This window comes from Palaemon carinicauda, chromosome 19 (genome assembly GCF_036898095.1).
Source record: "Palaemon carinicauda isolate YSFRI2023 chromosome 19, ASM3689809v2, whole genome shotgun sequence".
NCBI classification, from domain to species: Eukaryota; Metazoa; Arthropoda; class Malacostraca; order Decapoda; family Palaemonidae; genus Palaemon; species Palaemon carinicauda.
In genome coordinates, this window is record NC_090743.1 from 50,153,487 (window position 1) to 50,171,336 (window position 17,850).

Sequence of the window (17,850 nt, forward strand, 5' to 3'; positions counted from 1 at the left end):
AATCAAATTCAATAAATATGTAACATAAAACTACTGGATTGCAATTAAAAACTCTTCCAAAAACTGAAACCAATTCACAAGTAATGATACAGAAGCTACCTTTCAATAGAAGGAGAAACAAGATCACAATACAATACTTGAAATAAAATAAAAATTGCTACAGCTGTACTTAAACTATTCCCATGTAACAATGTACCACTGGGCCCCTTTGTAACAGGCACTAGAAATTTACTAAACAAAATAATATCAATCTATGCAAAAATCTAAGTTTAAGATCAAGCTAGCATGGACCAGCAACAAGGGCAACATTTCCCTTATTCAACTTGGTAATATTTCAAAAGCTACAATTGTTTAGATGTTCTCCTTCAAAACTGTTATAACATCTTTTATTGCACTTTCAGTAAACTTGTTGCTATAAGATATTTCAATGTTGTTTAAAAATCTGCCTTTAAAGACCATTGAACTACATTTGAAAATGTCTTTCACAATGTATAAAAATTGGCAGACATAAAACATTACTATGAAATAAAATAGTCAAACCTAAATTTCCAAGCAAAAAATAAGCTACTGAGTTTTGGTAACCTAGAGGAAATGAAAACTCACCATCTGAGGAGGCCAAAAATTTGAGCTCTGCTCTCAGCAAGATAGTTCTCAGTAGTGTCAACCGCCTTCATTCTTGTACGCTAAGGAATGGATGTTTAGGGGAAGCATAGGTCTGCCTGCTGGGTATCCTAAATTGGATACAGAGTGGTCTTTGACAATGACCATGTGTGTATGTGTTTAGCCTCTACAGTGCTGTGTGTAACAGCACAATAGATTGGATTTACTTTGGTCAGGGATGCCACTCATCACCTACGTGCAATTGGAGGTAAACTCCAAAGTTGTACTATAATATGAATTAAAAGGTAAAAGAAATTGGATAGCAAGGAAGTAGGAATGGATTTATAAGAGCTGATTAAAATGTAAATGCAGCTAAGAACCAAAAGGATGCTACAAAGACCTTTAAGTAATGCCTAGAGTAGTGCTTGAGGGAGAGTGCAATAATCTGTCCTTTGACTCTGCCACTCATAAGTGACATTTAAACCTACCAGGAAAATTCCTCACTATGGGGACTCGGCTTCTTGATGGGAAGCCTAGTCATGTCCATGATACTGTAGACCTTTAATTATTTCAATGCCATGTATGGAATTTGCCTAGAAATGTTCAGAGATAAAGTCTCAGTCTTCGATATTACTGAATCTCAGTTATATACAAAGACATAAGGGGAATAAAGTCTTGGAATTACTGTATTGATATATAAAATGGCTTGTTTAACTAAAATAGGAGTGCAAGTCATTTATGAAACTGGGAATAAAATTTTTATTAGGCAACCATCTCAAGATGGCAAACTTTATCAAGAAACTGACAGGAGTTGAATAATTGTGATTATAAGAACCATCTCATCCATTTATATAAGGAATTTTTTAAAGATTTAATGTTTTATTGCTAGTTACACATTTGTGGTATCCATTCCATACTGATGCTATAAGAATTATGCTTAATGGTCATAAGTTATAGTCTACTAACTTAATGCATTTGAGCTGAACTAATATACATTAGTGGTCAGAGTCCAACTACCTCATCAATTCTGTTTATGATATCTTTTAAATTATTCTCATTAGTATGTGGTTGTTAACCTGAAAAAGATATCAATCCCTACAGTTAAGTTTTCATAACTTCAACCTAGACTATCATGAAAAGAAAAAGCCTTCAAATCTACTAAAAAGTAAAATCAAACAAATTGTTCATGAACTTTCCTAGTTTTGTAAATACTGTTCAGTACATTCCACGATAACAAATGATAACCATTTGATACAGTACATTATACTTAAGAATGTTTAACTAGAAAGGGGTAGCAAAATTAAAGAAATGATGTATAGTTTTGTAAATAAGCACTGCATTTTATTTGTAAAGTATGCACCACACTTTTTGAGCACACATGCAATGAAGTTTATAAAAGAGGAAATAGTTTGAGAAGAGCATCTACCAGTACTGTAAGTGGATTTCCCAAACTGTTCACTACTATATGGTACCTTGATTGTCTTGGGTATTAGCCAGCATATTAAAGTCCTTTATTAATTACATTATGAACACATCTGAGCTGCCATGGAATTGAGGATGGTTGCTGAAATATTTTAAGCTATATTATGCCAGAGGAAGCACACACTTCCAAATATAAAAGGACACGGAAGAAAACATTATGGTAAGCGACATATAAAGAAGAAAAACAGGCTAATTTTCCAATAAATATTCAGAATATGAGAAAGCCATTATACCATTACTATATAATATCTAAAAACAATCCCACATTATTACTAAAGAAGACTGAAATTTACTTTAGTACCAGATCTAGCTTGGCTGAGCTGTTGAATGAACTTGGGTATAAACGGAGCTGTTCAGTTACTGCTTTCCAATGACTATCATATTTTTTAATTCAAATGTATATATTTCTAAGGATTTCTTCCACTAAATTCACACTGTACCCAAAGAATAAGCTTGAATACTTTGGAATACTGTACTTAAGCATTCTAAGGATACAATACCAATACATTCTAAGAATAAATTTCAGCATTCTTAAAATGTATGAAAATACTGCAAGGTTTACAATACTGGTACTGATAGATCACAATAAACATGAATGTTGAAGAAAGTTACAAAACTGACACTGATCTAAATAAACTTAAAAAATCCAACTCTTATTAATGACGTAAAACTTTTAAATCATATGAAAATTAATAAAGAGAAACATGAAAAAATTGTAACATTTCAGCTTCCTTTATCAATTTCTATGGAGTATATATATATATGAATATATATATATATATATATATATATATATATATATATATATATATATATATATATATATATATATATATATATATATATATATAGACCAGATCCTTCTTGTTGATCCCTTATCCTGGAAGAACAATATTAATAAGAATTACCAGAAAGAGGGGTAAAGTACCTGACACCAAAGTACCGTTCCTTGATTCGAGAACAGTTCAGTATATGGCTGCATGTAACAGTTCAGTACAACTCAGATGTGATGTCTGCATTTGACACAAAAGCATCTGCTAGCCTGTGACCAATATTCCTATTGTCATGGAATGATTTAATTTCATATTAGCTACCATCACCACACTCACATTACTGTACATGAAATAGTAACCAAAGAATACAATATTCTAAAAACTACAAATATTAAAAATACTATACACGGGTCAAGGTTCTCATCCAAACTGCGCTCACCCAGGTTCCACAAATCTGATCACAAATGGTAAATTCTATAAAACATCACAGAGGTAATTCATACAATTTAAAAATAAACAGTATGTGATTTGTTGCATATTCTGATGTATAAGTTGTTTGGTCGACACGGTTTATTGGAAGATTATACATATGTAAAATACTGACTGTTTAATGTTACAGTATAGTAATTAACAGTCCGTCAGATAAATTAAGATTTCATACTAAAATACATTATATGAATATGCAATATGATAGAGTTAACAGCTCAAGTTGGTGTCAAAACCCATTAACAACAACTTAAGATGTTAAAATCAACATCCCAATACATCCGGATAAATGAATACAAATCATTACTATATGTGTAATATTAACCCCAAATCTTTAAACATCCTGAGATACTCATTTTGAGACCGTGGTACCTAGACAGCATTGCTAATGGATCCAACCCCTTTCATCCATACAACGTTCAAAACTTTCTCCAAGCTTTGTATTTCAGTAATAATATCTTCAAAAATTTAACATGACAATGAGTTACTTTTTCTCTCTGAGCAAACAAAATACAACTGCTTGTATTGCTATTAAAGATTTTTTATATTTGAGCCTGAATATTGACATGGTATCAATATCAATAGTTCTCTGGAACAAAAGATGACCTACTTGCAAAAGAATGCACATCATTTCAATTAATGATGAAATACAGCATTGCAGTTGAGCAAGGAAAAAAAAAACAGTACATAGTTCCTTACCTTGATAAAGTACCTTTCCAGTGGAAACAAATAAAATATTATTGTGCCACAGACAAAATTCTGATGTCAAAATAAATTTGTCACCAAAAATTATATAATAAAATATTCTTAAATTTGTATGGTTAAGCTGTCTTTCATTACTGACTGGGTAACTTGTGTGAATTTACAGACCCGAAACCCGTACATGGATTTTTCTATAACAGGTTTCATGATTGTCAGGCCATTATTTTTTGGGATGTGGTCATTTCCAAAGTTCAAGAGAAGTGCAGTCAGGGAAGATTAGTTTTTGGACAAAACACAAAATATATTAGCTACAATTTTGTTAAAAATTAAATAATAATTTACTTAAAACCTTCAGCTAATTGGCCAAGGATACTGCTACAAAAAATAAAAACTATAACTGATTACTGACTGTATAAGGATGAACTGTTACACCCACGTGAAAAATGGGAGTAATAACTGAAAATTTCTCTGATTGTCAGCACAGAAGAATCCCAGTAATCAGTAACAAGAAAATAAAGACAAATATTAAAATCAACAGCATCTATATTGATGTTTGATGGAAAGAGGCATAAAAATACAACCTTTGAGTTTGCTACAATCTGCCGTAACTTACAAAGACCACTGATCTAGTTTTACAGCAAAAAAAAAAAAAAAAACCTGTAACTACCTAAGGTTAAGGATAGAAACTACTAAGACCTCAAAGAAATGGAGACTTCTTTACTATTAAATATTGTATAAATCTTTTGGGAACTCCTAATGATGTAAAAAAAAAATCTTATATCAATTAATGTAATTGAATAAGAGAACTATGTAAAAATTAATTCTTCACAAAAAATGGAAGTAAACCTTGCTTTTTGCCATACCTTAACACTGCAAACCTGAATAAGATTCATGAGCTTCATTTTAGACTGTAACTTCTTCGGTTTGAATGTATTCTTATAAAAAGACAAAATACACATTTTAAATCACTACATACTTTCACAGATATACAAAAATAAATTATCCAAACAAAACTGTTTACACCTTTGTATTTCTCAGTATTTCCAGACAACAAAGCATAATGTTCAAATAAGAAATTCCCATGAAATACAAAGGAAATGAACAAGAAAGTCTACAAAAAATGTTCACCCAATCTAGGCCCTTTTGGACCTTCTTGTAATTAGATACTGACTTTCCAACTAGACTTATCTATACATGATGTGTTCCTACATTACATGAGATGGATACAGTACAGCTGTCTGTGAGATACAACCTCCCCCTCTTACAGAGCTTGTCAAAGTGAGTACTACAAGTTGAAAAAATTAAATCAACCTTATATTGTCTGGCATACAAAATGACAATTTTGCAAGAAACCTATTATCAATTGGTAGGGAAAACACACTAGTAACAGTCCTTCTATAAATGAAGGATTAAGTATAACCCCTTAGGTACTGAATATTTTTCAAACATATCACTGAAAAACAACAGCAAATTTAAGTACGACAGGTACTTCAATTTTAGTAGTTAAGATGAAATTTCACTGCATAAGTGCTGATTTTAATACAGTACTGTAACATGCAAGTCCAAAAGAATAATACAACCTATTTTCTTTTGGTTTTCCTTCCTTTTAAATTTAATCAACTGCCACAGGCAGTATTTTTCTTGAGTTCATTATTTTACCTTTCATGAACTTTTAAAAAGTTCATAAAAAAGTAAATTCCAGCGCTTGATTGATCTCTTCTGGACCAAGAGATCATATTTTTTTGTACACTGCACTGCATTCACACAGTAGCTTTAGTGCCTTATGAACAGCTTATAACTACTGTTGCTAATTCGTTCAACACTACGTTAACACACCACTGAGCTGCATGCAAGTGACTTACAGGACAAATATGTCCTAAAATCATGAAAGAGCAAGTTTACCGCAAAAGCTGGATTCCAGCTGAAACGTTGGTCACTGGGACAATGACCGTTCAGTGGTACCAACTGTTGAGTGATTTCCAAGCTGAATACCCTGAGTTGGTAAGACAATGGAACCTGGTGTCACATAGTCGCCAATCATGAGAGCACTGTTGACTGGGAAGTTCCCAGCACCAACACTGTTGCTACTCCCAACCATGGACTGAAATGGAATATAAATTTTGAAGACTAAGTGAACTTTATTAATATACTGTACAATTATATTATATCAGTGATGTAGATAAATCCTCTTGAAATGATAGAAAAGAGGCACTTACCTGCCTACTACTGTGTGAAGGAGCAATAGAAGAAAATGATCCCGGAGAACCAGCAGGGGGGCTGACTGTCCTAGAGGGTCCTTCACCTTGTATTGGCAAATTTAAGGGAAGTGAGCCTAAGCTTATGTTTGCCAGAGGTACATTTTGCCCTGCAGGAAGAGAAATGTGATAATCTAAATTTGGGCTTTTCAAATTGTCAATGGTAGTCAAGTAGCATGACCAGAGACACGGGGCTATCTAGCACTTAGACCACTAAAAGTCAGGAGGACTTTGAAACCACACTATAGTAGTGGTGAATAACCAGCTACGACGAAATTTGTACAACCATAACCAATAATTAAGCAGTCATGAATACTACTCCCATACCCCTGGAAAATTTGTGAAAGAAGGCTTGATCATACATTGTTCCCATTACTATATATGAAGGATAATTTACCTTCCATAGCTACAAAAATCAATATTAAAGCCAATTGATGTACAGTATTTTCTGGTTACCGGTTAAGACAAGAAAAGTTTAGTAAACGTGGTTTAAAGGAAGAATAGAAGGTAGACAATGGAAAAGGGTACTGTAGTGACTCTTCAAAAGTAAATTTAAAGTTGAAATTAGAAATTCCAGCAAGTGCCAGATGGCAGAAAACACATTGAGAAATTTCATAGAAAATGTTAATTTACAGGACACATTCTTGATGTTTTGTTAGTTACTATGTCTATTATGGGCATCTAAATGCAAACCTAAACTGCTTAGTGTGTGTCTATCAAATATTAAACTCATCTTCACAAAATTAGTCTCGCTGGTCTAAAGTTAAGAAATATTTACAAAGTGAATTATATTAAAAATGACAGCCTGGGGAAAACTCAAGGTAAACCCAAGTGCTTAGGTATGTTGAGTAAAAACATATCCTTCTACTCTGGCAGATCTATGGTAAAAGAAAAAGGCCATTAAACACCAATTTTCAAGTTCAAAATCGATGTCCACATTAACAAAAACCACCATAAATGAAGCCCTTGTTTCAGACTGATTTTAATGTGACAACATTATCCTAACTGAATAGCCCTAATTGTGGAAAACAATACTACAGGGTTAACAAAATCAACCATTTCCATTTACAAAAAAATCCCATAAAATACACTCAAGTAATAGGGATATGCTCTTAGCTTCTAAAGTGTACACTTAATTGTGATAATTCTAAAATATCACATGAAATTGCAAAATAAATCTAAATCAAATCACTATTATTAATTTCATCTATATGTCTTCAATAGTTTTAATTCCTGGCAACACAGCACATACTGATGCGCCCAAGCCTCCCTATCTCCATCACTGATAGGATTCTCATAAAGATGGGAGTAGTGTTCTTGAAAAGACCTCACCAATAGTAATACTCCTTAACTTGGCTTCACACTCAAAGATAATTTCCGACTTTATGTAGCTTTGATACTTTATTAAGGGGCCCGGCCAGTATGCCAATACAGTGAACCCTCGCTACTTCGCGGTTCGACCATCGCGGATTCACCACTTCGCGGATTTTTTTCCATAACCCATATATATACAGTAATATATATATATATATATATATATATATGTATGCATGTATTTATGTATATATGTATGTATGTATATATGTATATGTGTATACATATAAATATATATATATATATATATATATATATATATATATATATATATATATATATATATATATATATATATATCTAAAGTAGGAAGATGTGATGTAGTTCTAAGGGAAAAGTATGGGAAATATGTCTGGGTAATAAGCAAAGCTCTACCTCCAGTTTGTTTCTTCATTATGATCAGAGATAAATGTAAATAAAACATTGGTTGCCATTTTTTATCGTGCTTTTTAGCATGTTTAGGAAACCATTGATATAAAATCGCCTTTAATATTTGTGCCTGTTTTAGTTTAGGGTACTGTAGTACATGCATTAAGTGTTCTGTACATTAAAGGGTAGTTTGTTAACAGTACTACGTACAAGGGAAGGTTTTAAAAGTCTGAATATACATGTTGAATAAATAGGTAAATATGGTGTCACTACTTCGCGGATTTTCAACTATCGCGGCCGCGTCTGGAACCTATCTACCGCGATAAACGAGGGTTCACTGTACCCTGTATATAGGGTTATACGAAAAAAAAACAAAAATCCTGAAAAATTCTCTGAGCTTCGTATGGCAATGGAGAATGCGTATACGAAATATTTTGTCAAAATTCCTCTTACTTTCATAGTTACAGGGCAATTTGTTAAAGTAAATAAACCAAAAACACTGTTCCTTACAAGAAAATGCAGTATTTCTTCTGTTATTGTAAATTTTGATAATTACTACATTTTGATATAAAACAAATTGCGAGCAATGGCATCTGTATAGATTCCATGAGTCACAAGATGATGTATTACAAGGTAATTACACCTTTCGGCCTTCAGTCCTGGCACAAACCTCATAGAGTACACAGTTAAGTTTGACCTCTGACATTCACTCGTTTTTACGTCTGTTTTTCTCAGTTTCGTCAAGAATTTCATCATGCCAAAGAGGAAAAGACAATTTTAACATCTTGCTAACATAAGGAAGAAGAAAATTTGCTCTATGAAGTGTGAAGTAGAGATGATGAATGGAAAAGTATTGAATTAAAAGCTCAAGATAGATGACTGACGAAATCAAACCGAGGCCCTTTGCGTCAATAGGCGTAGGAGATGATGATGACGAAGAGTTCAGAAGTGGGTAATATTGGTGAAGTTAGTGAAGGAGATGATGAGAGAGTGACCATCTCGCCTAAAGAGGCAAGATATTGAGCAAGGGGATCTTCATTTATGATTAAATTATGATAGACAACTTTGTTTTGGGTTATTATTATCCAATAAAGAACAAAATTCATGATAATCAGGATTTAATAATATTGTTTTTGTAAAAATACAAAGAAAAACTTTGAACGCCGGTATCTAAAAACTACGGTATACTTATAGACCTTCAAGTTCTATCTTCTCCCTTAGTTTTAAAGATACAGCATTGAAATTTGGTATATAACCTAGAAAAACATTAAAAAACAATCAAATGTTGTCCTTTAAACCAATTTTTGTTTTATATTTTTTTTTTCTTAATTTTCCCCCCTATTTTTTGGGTTTATATTTTTACTATAATGAAAAAATTTATATTTTGCAAAAGAATGACTTTTAGAAAAAAAAAACTTCATTTGATTGGAGGTCTACATCAGGTCTACATAGGGTAGTAATCCCAGGTCTTAATATTAATTATCAAGGGAGGAGATAGAATTTGAAAAACACTAATTTTTCTGGATAAATCACCCTGGTGTCGCAAAACCGAAGATCAGAGGCAAAAATCCTATGCAGTTTAGAGATGTCAGGAGTCACCTTATTATGTGGTATGAATGTCAATGTCCTGTCCTTAAAAAACCGCATTAGCCGGCCGGCCCCTTAAGTCAAACAATTGATTCCTGAATAGCTGTTAACAGTATGATACGCTTAATCTTTGACTGTTAATGAAGGAGTAAAAATAAGGTACACTAGCTCAATAAGAACTTAAAGCACATTACAGTAAAAAATAATTCAGTATCAAATCTTAACAGCTTAATGCCTGTTGTGGCAAGATGGCCTACTGCGTGCATAAGTAGTTTGTTATTTACAAGGGTTTTGGTATGTTGTGTGTGTGTGTGTGTGTGTGTGTGTGTGTGTGTGTGTATTACATACAGTACATATACATGCATATATATATATATATATATATATATATATATATATATATATATATATATGTGTGTATATATATATATATATATATATATATATATATATATATATATATATATATGTGTGTATATATATATATATATATATATATATATATATATATATATATATATACTGTGTATATATATATATATATATATATATATATATATATATATACTGTATATATATATATATATATATATATATATATATATATATATATATATACTGTATATATATATATATATATATATATATATATATATATATATATATATATATATATATACATATATATATATACATATATATACACTTATATATATATATATATATATATATATATATATATATATATATATATATATATATATATATATATATCACTTAGAAGCAGGTATTCAACAACTGACCATATTCATGCAATTCACCAGTGAATGGAAAAATCAACAGAATCTGACAAACCACTATGTATGGCATTTATATGCTATGAGAAAGCTTTAGACTGTGTCAAAACTTCACTTGTTAATGAAAGCCCTTCAAAGACAAGGAATAGATGAATCCTATGTAAGATCACTTGAAGCTTTAGATACAGGAAGTACAGCAATCCTAAAAATACATATAGTGAAAATCCAAGTTGAGGAAGGAGTTAGATAGAGAGACAAAATCCTTCCTAAATCATTCACAGCATACCTAGTAATAGTCTTTTAAGAATTTAGATTTGGAAACTGACAGCATTAATATTGAGGGGGAATACCTTAACAACTTAAGATTTGCAGGTGAAATAGTTCTATTTAGTGAATTATGGGAGGAATTGCAAAAGATGGATTTGAATAAAGAAAGCAGAAATATAGGACTGAAAATGAATATGAGTAAAACTAATATAACGTTCAATGAAAATACAGAGACAGCAAATAAGGGTTATGGACGAACCACTGAAAACTGATAATGAATATATGTACTTAGGACAGACAGTAAGTGTTTCCCTAGGTTATGAGACTGATATTAAAAGAAGGATAACCATGGGATCTAGAGCTTATGATAACCAAAATGAGATTGAGAAAAGTAAAAGGTCATTTTCTTTAAAAGAAAGTAATTAATCAGATAGTCCTACCAATATAAACTTATGCATTGGAAAATTGGAGCCTTACTAAAGCCTTAGAACATAGGCTAGTTACAACTCAAAGAGCTATGGAAAGAAGAATGATGGGAATAACAATAAGAGACAGAAAAAGAAACATGGATACGAGAGTAAACTAGAGTAGAGGATATTCTAACATGTAAGAAAAAAAATGGACATGGGCAGGACACAAAATGAGAATGACAGATAACATATAGTCATTAAGAATATTATAATGGGTCCCTAGAGGCAAGGGAACGAAAAGATCATGGATTGACGAGCTAAGGAAATTGGTGGGTATAGTCTGGCATAGAGACCATAAGTAGACAGGAGTGGAAAGAAATGTTTGAGGCCTTTGTCCTGGAGTAGATTAGTTACGGATGATGATGATACACACACAATATATACATATATATATATATATATATATATATATATATGCATACAGGCAGTCATCGACTTATGACTGCTCGACTTCATGACCATTTTTTTCACTGTGTTGACGTCAAAAGTCTGTCAGCAATAGTAAAATAATAGGACTACTACTGTATTCATAGAAATAATCTATTTTCTTGTATAAAAAATAATCAATTTATCTTGGTAAGTTAGTATTTTCTTTTATTTGTAATACATAGCACCAATTTAAAATAAAAAATATATGAAGAGAAGCATTATTATCTGTCGAGTTCACACTATATCATATGTCTAGTGACGTCATATTTCTGGTGAAGTCATGGATGATGAGCCGACAAATCAAGTGATTGCCTTTTAATGGGCTCTTGATTAATGTTAGTATTCCTATCATCAAAATATTAAGTAACGATAAAAAGTATTTCATGGGTCTGTATCTGCTATGAGTACCAAACGTAAATTTAACTCTACAATTAGCAGAATCTCATATTTTGTGTTTAATTTTCCCCATTTCATCTCTGATAGTAGATCTAAATCTATATCTAAGGAAAGTATACTCATAAGGCAAATATTTTCCAAAAGTAATAAATTTTCTTTTACATTATAAAAATAAAATACTCTTGCTGGGTGTTAATAATTTTTGACTGAGAAACAGAGAATGGTTTTACATATTTTGCAAGCCCTTCTTTGTGGAGTTCATATCACAGCACACACATCTGGTGACCTCATATTTCAGGTGGAAAGCAAGTGGCATATCAAGTGATTTCCTATTGATTCGTTACAGACTAATCTTATTATTCCCATCATCGCAATGATACCAAGTCTGTATCAGTTGTTATGAGTAACCTGCAGTATTATTTACCGTAAATTTAAGAAAAGAAGTACTGTACGTCTGATGTACTATTTTTGGTGGAAGGCGAGCTGGCAAATCAAGTGATTTCTTTTTGATAATTTACAGAGTAACAGTACTATTCCCACTATCGAAACACTGCGTAGCGATACCAAGTATATACAATAATGATGAGAGAGAGAGAGAGAGAGAGAGAGAGAGAGAGAGAGAGAGAGAGAGAGAGAGAGAGAGAGAAATGTATTTATATATCTAATAATAATGACTACAAATGAACTGTATAAAAACTATGATATTCTATAACATATTGGTGCTGACATAATATTAATTATGAAGATATTATGAATAAGTTAAGAAATTATATAAATGATACGCCTTGTTATTTGCATGTGCCCCTAATCGCAATACAGTATTGTGACCTTGAGATCATTTGATGACTACCAAAAGTAAAATAAAAGAAACTGTTGATATTGAAATGCCTCCAAAATCAAAAAATAGAATACAAACATGTTTTAATAAATAACAATTGAACACAATGATGTCTAAAGATATATGAAAATTGAATAATGAACGAAAAATTGAATAATGTAGGAGGTTTTAAAAATGAACTACTCGACAGTAACCCTTACACACACAGACACACACACAAAGAAAGAGATCGTATGATAACTAATAATAAGTGCTATAAACGAACTCTATGAAAACTATGATATCCTTCAACATATTGGCACTGATGAAATATTCATCATGAAGATATTCGGAATAAGTTAAGAAATTATATCAATGATATGCCTTGTTAATTCGTAAGTGCGCATTCCCTAGATACGGTAGCGGGACCTTGAGATCAGCTGACCACAGCCAAAGGTAAAAACAAAAAGTCGTTAATTGTTGATTGTTAAAATTCTTCCAAAATTGAAAAATAGAATCCAAAAATGTTTTAATAAAGCATATGATATCCTATGAACCAAGAAATTGAAATAATGATATACAGTACGAAAATATTGATAAAATATGACTCGGAGGATTAAAGTATCATGACGCAGCACAACAAATCTATGGAAACTTCACTTTTATAAGTTCGACATACATCCAGATCATGTTACGATACGTTTCTCGGTCCCTGTCTCTTGGTCGTAAGTTAATGACTACCTTTATACAAAATAAAAAATAAATGATGAAAAATAGTAGCGATGGATTTCATAACCACATACGAAGATAGGCTATTCACAGAATTTCCTTTTGTCTTCTCTGAAGCAGGGGAGAGGTCAACTGAGAAAAAAAGAGCAGCAAATGAATCTACTTTTTTACTAAAAGTTTCAAATAATTCATTGATCAATATATTTTTTGCATAATGTATTTTCAGTGTTGTCTTTGTTACAACTAGAACTTAAATTGTCTGTAACATTCACGGGGCTTAAGAAATAAGATACACCAACACCCGTCAAAAATCTGTGAAAATATGCTAACATCTTAATAACAACTTCAGACCTTCCTATCACTTAGAAACTTTGTGAAAAAGTACAACTTAGCCTTAACAAAAAAGATGAAAAAATATGATTATGACAACACATACTGGAAATCATTAACGTATAAAAAAGATAAGAAAACCCACTAATAGCCAACTCAAAATGACATCATTACCAAAATACTAAATAATTAATTAATTATATTACATAGTATGTATTAATCTCCTTCCCTAATCTCCACTCTCTTCATTGAGAATGCTGACCAGTATTTACTCTAATAGAACTGTGAATACTATTGCCTTTGCTTATTTTCTGTCAAGGACCAGTCCACTATTTGTCAAATTATAATAATGTAGGAAAGAGTAAGGTTATGAGATGCACGAGAAGGGAGGGGGGTGCGAGGTTGAACGTAATCTTGAATGGAGAGTTACTTGGGGAAGTAGATCAGTTTAAGTACTTGGGGTCTGTTGTTGCAGCAAATGGTGGAGTGGAAGCAGATGTACATCAGAGAGTGAATGAAGGAGGTAAAGTGTTGGGGGCAGTGAAGGGAGTGGTAAAGAATAGACGGTTAGGCATGAATGTAAAGAGAGTTCTGTATGAGAAAGTGAATGTACCAACTGTGATGTATGAATCGGAGTTGTGGGGAATGAAAGTGACGGAGAGAGAAATTGAATGTGTTTGAGATGAAGTGTCTGAGGAGTATGGCTGGTGTACCTCGATAAGATAGGATTAGGAACGAAGTAGTGAGGGTGAGAACTGGTGTAAGAAATGATTTAGCAGCAAGAATGGATATGAATGTGTTGAGGTGGTTTGGCCATGTTGAGAGAATGGAAAGTAGCTGTCTGCTAAAGAAGGTGATGAATGCAAGAGTTGATGGGAAAAATATAAGAGGAAGGCCAAGGTTTGGGAGGATAGATGGTGTGAAGAAAGCTCTGGGTGATAGGAGGATAATGTAAGAGAGCCAAGAGAGCGTGCCAGAAATAGGAATGAATGGCAAGCGATTATGACCCAGTTCTGGTAGGCCCTGCTGCTTCCTCCAGTGCCTTGGTGACTGCGGAGGTAGCAGCAGTAGGGGATTCAGCGTATTAAACTTCATCTGTGGTGGATAACGGCGGAGGGTGGGCTGTGGCACCCTAGCAGTACCAGCCAAAATCGGCTAAATCCCTTGTCAGGCTGGGAGGAGTGGAAAGAGTAAAGGTCCCCTTATGTTCATTTGTTTGATGTTGGCTACCCCCAAAAATTGGGGGGAAATGCTTTGATAAATAAATAGATAATAATTGCTAGAAGAGCTCTCTAAGAAGAGAGTCAGATTGAGACTAACTCAGTTATGCACAAGTGAAGAATTTTGAAGAATGGCTGTAACAATGATTTTTTTAGTAGTGTTACATTCACCTCTATATAATCGTTAATGGCTTCCTGAAATTACTTTAATTAACCTCTAAATTTTGCTAATACTGTATAAAAATTTTTCATCTATAGGAAATTTGTGGGCATACCTGCAAATAATATAATCTGCATTTAAAGACTAGCCATAATTGCCATGTATAGTGAGCATATGTAACATAAGACAGTTTATCCATATCAACCAGGGGAGTTTTAAGACTAGATGGGATATGACCACAAACAGTGGGAATTGGTTAACATTATACTCTTTCAGCTATATCTTCTTTCTTTATCAAAATAATTTCTGTTTTACAGAATACTTTAACATTGGCAACAGTAATAATAATAGTGACATTTGAGCAAACATCAGTACAGTTATATCATTATGGAGTGGAGCTAAGTAGAATTGACCATCTGGGTCTCTTCATCAACTTGAGTTTTGAGTAAGAAAGGCAAATGAATAAATTAAGATGAAAGTACATAGCAGGTAAAGGCTTACAGTGTTTAACTTGAAAACCAGTAGTAGTCTGGCTGTGCTTTGGACAGGATACAGATTAAACCTGGAAGACATTTTTTTACAGACGCACAATATTTTCAGAGAAATAGCCTTAGAGTAGACAATCAGATAAATCAGAACCAACCATCATAGATTAAGAAGTTCACAAAATCTATGTGACTGGTGAAATGAGTGTCTCTGCTTCCTTTTGGGAGATTTAATCACATGACCCACAGAACTAACTTGCAATTGAAAGAAGGATGAAAAACTTTCATTTGCCACTTGGACTAACATGCTCATGACTATCTGTGGATATAAAAATCCTCACAAAAACTGGGTCAGACAAAGCTGAAGTTAGCAAAGCATTAGTAAAAGCAAGGACATAAGAAGCTATCCTGATGTACTAGGTATATCTGGTGCAGATACCAAAGTATCTTCCAAAGAAGGGTTGGCTGGAACCTTTGTGCATGGTTCTGAGTAGACTCATGTCAGGAAAGACTCTCAGGCTTATTGGTCACAAAATCCAGTAAGAAACCAGCTACATTAGAATTTGCTTGATCAAATACTTTGTTACAAATATAATTTACCTCGTCTTTAAATTCAAAATCTACTGTCGTAGTGATAAAAGCAACCTCTGACTGTCCATGGGAAAGACTGTTATTGGAACTTTGTCTGAAAAAAAACATTGGCATTACTGATAGCCTTTTTCAATCTCTTTACTAACTTAGCTTTAACTTTTCTATTAGTGTTACAAGCTAAGAAGGCACCTGCATCTCAATCAGGCTACTAAGAGAACAATAATTGGCCACTGAACTAAGTACTGTACCACAACGAGCGGCAAATATGCAGACTAGATTGCGAGGATTAAAATGGATCGAAATTCCAAAATACCTCGGTAATACAATAAATTGAGAAAGCAACAAACCACATGAGATAAAACAGAAGCCAGTTGAAAAAAGTGGTTAAATAGTACAACCTACAAAAGCAATATAATAAGAGAAGTCGATTGCGTTGCCTGGATAAACGGGGATTGACTTGATCAACTTGATTAGACGGGTAGTATCTTCGAATTATTTTTGTCAAATAGCTAAAGCTACATGAATTAATAGCATTATGACCAACAGATAAGAATTATTGAGATAATCATAGTCTACTATACATAAAGTAGTTTGTATCTGGAATAAAATAGCCAACAGGATACTTCAACTTCAAATATAAAAGAGTAATTATTTTTCACCTTTTTTTGGTTGTCTTATATGCCAACATAAAAATAACTAATATATAAAGTAAACTGTATACAAAAGGATATATACCAATAGTATACATCGGTATACTGTAACAGAAAAATATATACAAAAAATTTAAATTTCCTTATAAAAATAACGTAAACTATATTCAAATATTTTCCAATGTCAAGCTTTATATGAAGTTTGCAACCAAGGTTAATCTATAAAAATGAGAGAACAAAACAATAGCCAATCATTGGAACCAGAATTTCTAACACTTAATTGTGAACATATTTTACTGATTTCCAATAAACTTGAAAATATACTCTAATACAGACTACTACTTGCTGGTTGGAATTCAGTGACACTAGATTTTTTTATCAATACTGTTTTGTAGCCCCGGTGAGTCAGTTTTAAAATCCCTTTAAGAACAAGTAAAATCTTAATGAAGTCATGACCTTACTGAAGGACAAAATTCTCATAACAATTACAGTAACACCTCTAAAGAATTATTTTGTTTCGGAGAGGCTTTCATATCATGATTTTTTTTGTATAAAGGAGTGTAATTTTACTTGTAAATTGCCTTATTTGTCCCAATGCCTACAAAAACACCACATTACATTTTATTATAAAGCTATAACCACAATGAAATACAGCAAATACATTTGAATCATTCAATATACCTTACATGACTGTTAATACCTGTAAATGTAGTTATTAGAACATAATGCAAAAATAAATGGAAAATACAGTGATACAATACGTACAGTACAATAATGTGTATGTATAAAATATACCGTACCGTATGTACTGTACTTCTTTAAAGTTACCCTTACTATAGAGAGGTACATTAACTATCATACATAACCAAACCGTTTTTTTC

General features: G+C 32.4%; 1 protein-coding gene across 1 annotated transcript in view; it reads right to left on the bottom strand.

The window, feature by feature from the left end:
* Window positions 1-1,503: 1,503 nt before the first annotated feature.
* Window positions 1,504-17,850, bottom strand: part of Art4 (arginine methyltransferase 4) — a 188,398-nt gene continuing 172,051 nt past the window's right edge. The window contains exons 12-13 of the mRNA XM_068393560.1: window positions 6,260-6,408; window positions 1,504-6,144 (exon numbers count right to left, since the gene is read on the bottom strand). Coding sequence (XP_068249661.1) covers window positions 5,977-6,144; window positions 6,260-6,408 — 317 coding nt within the window. The 3' untranslated portion in view covers window positions 1,504-5,976. The remainder of the gene's footprint in view (window positions 6,145-6,259; window positions 6,409-17,850) is intronic.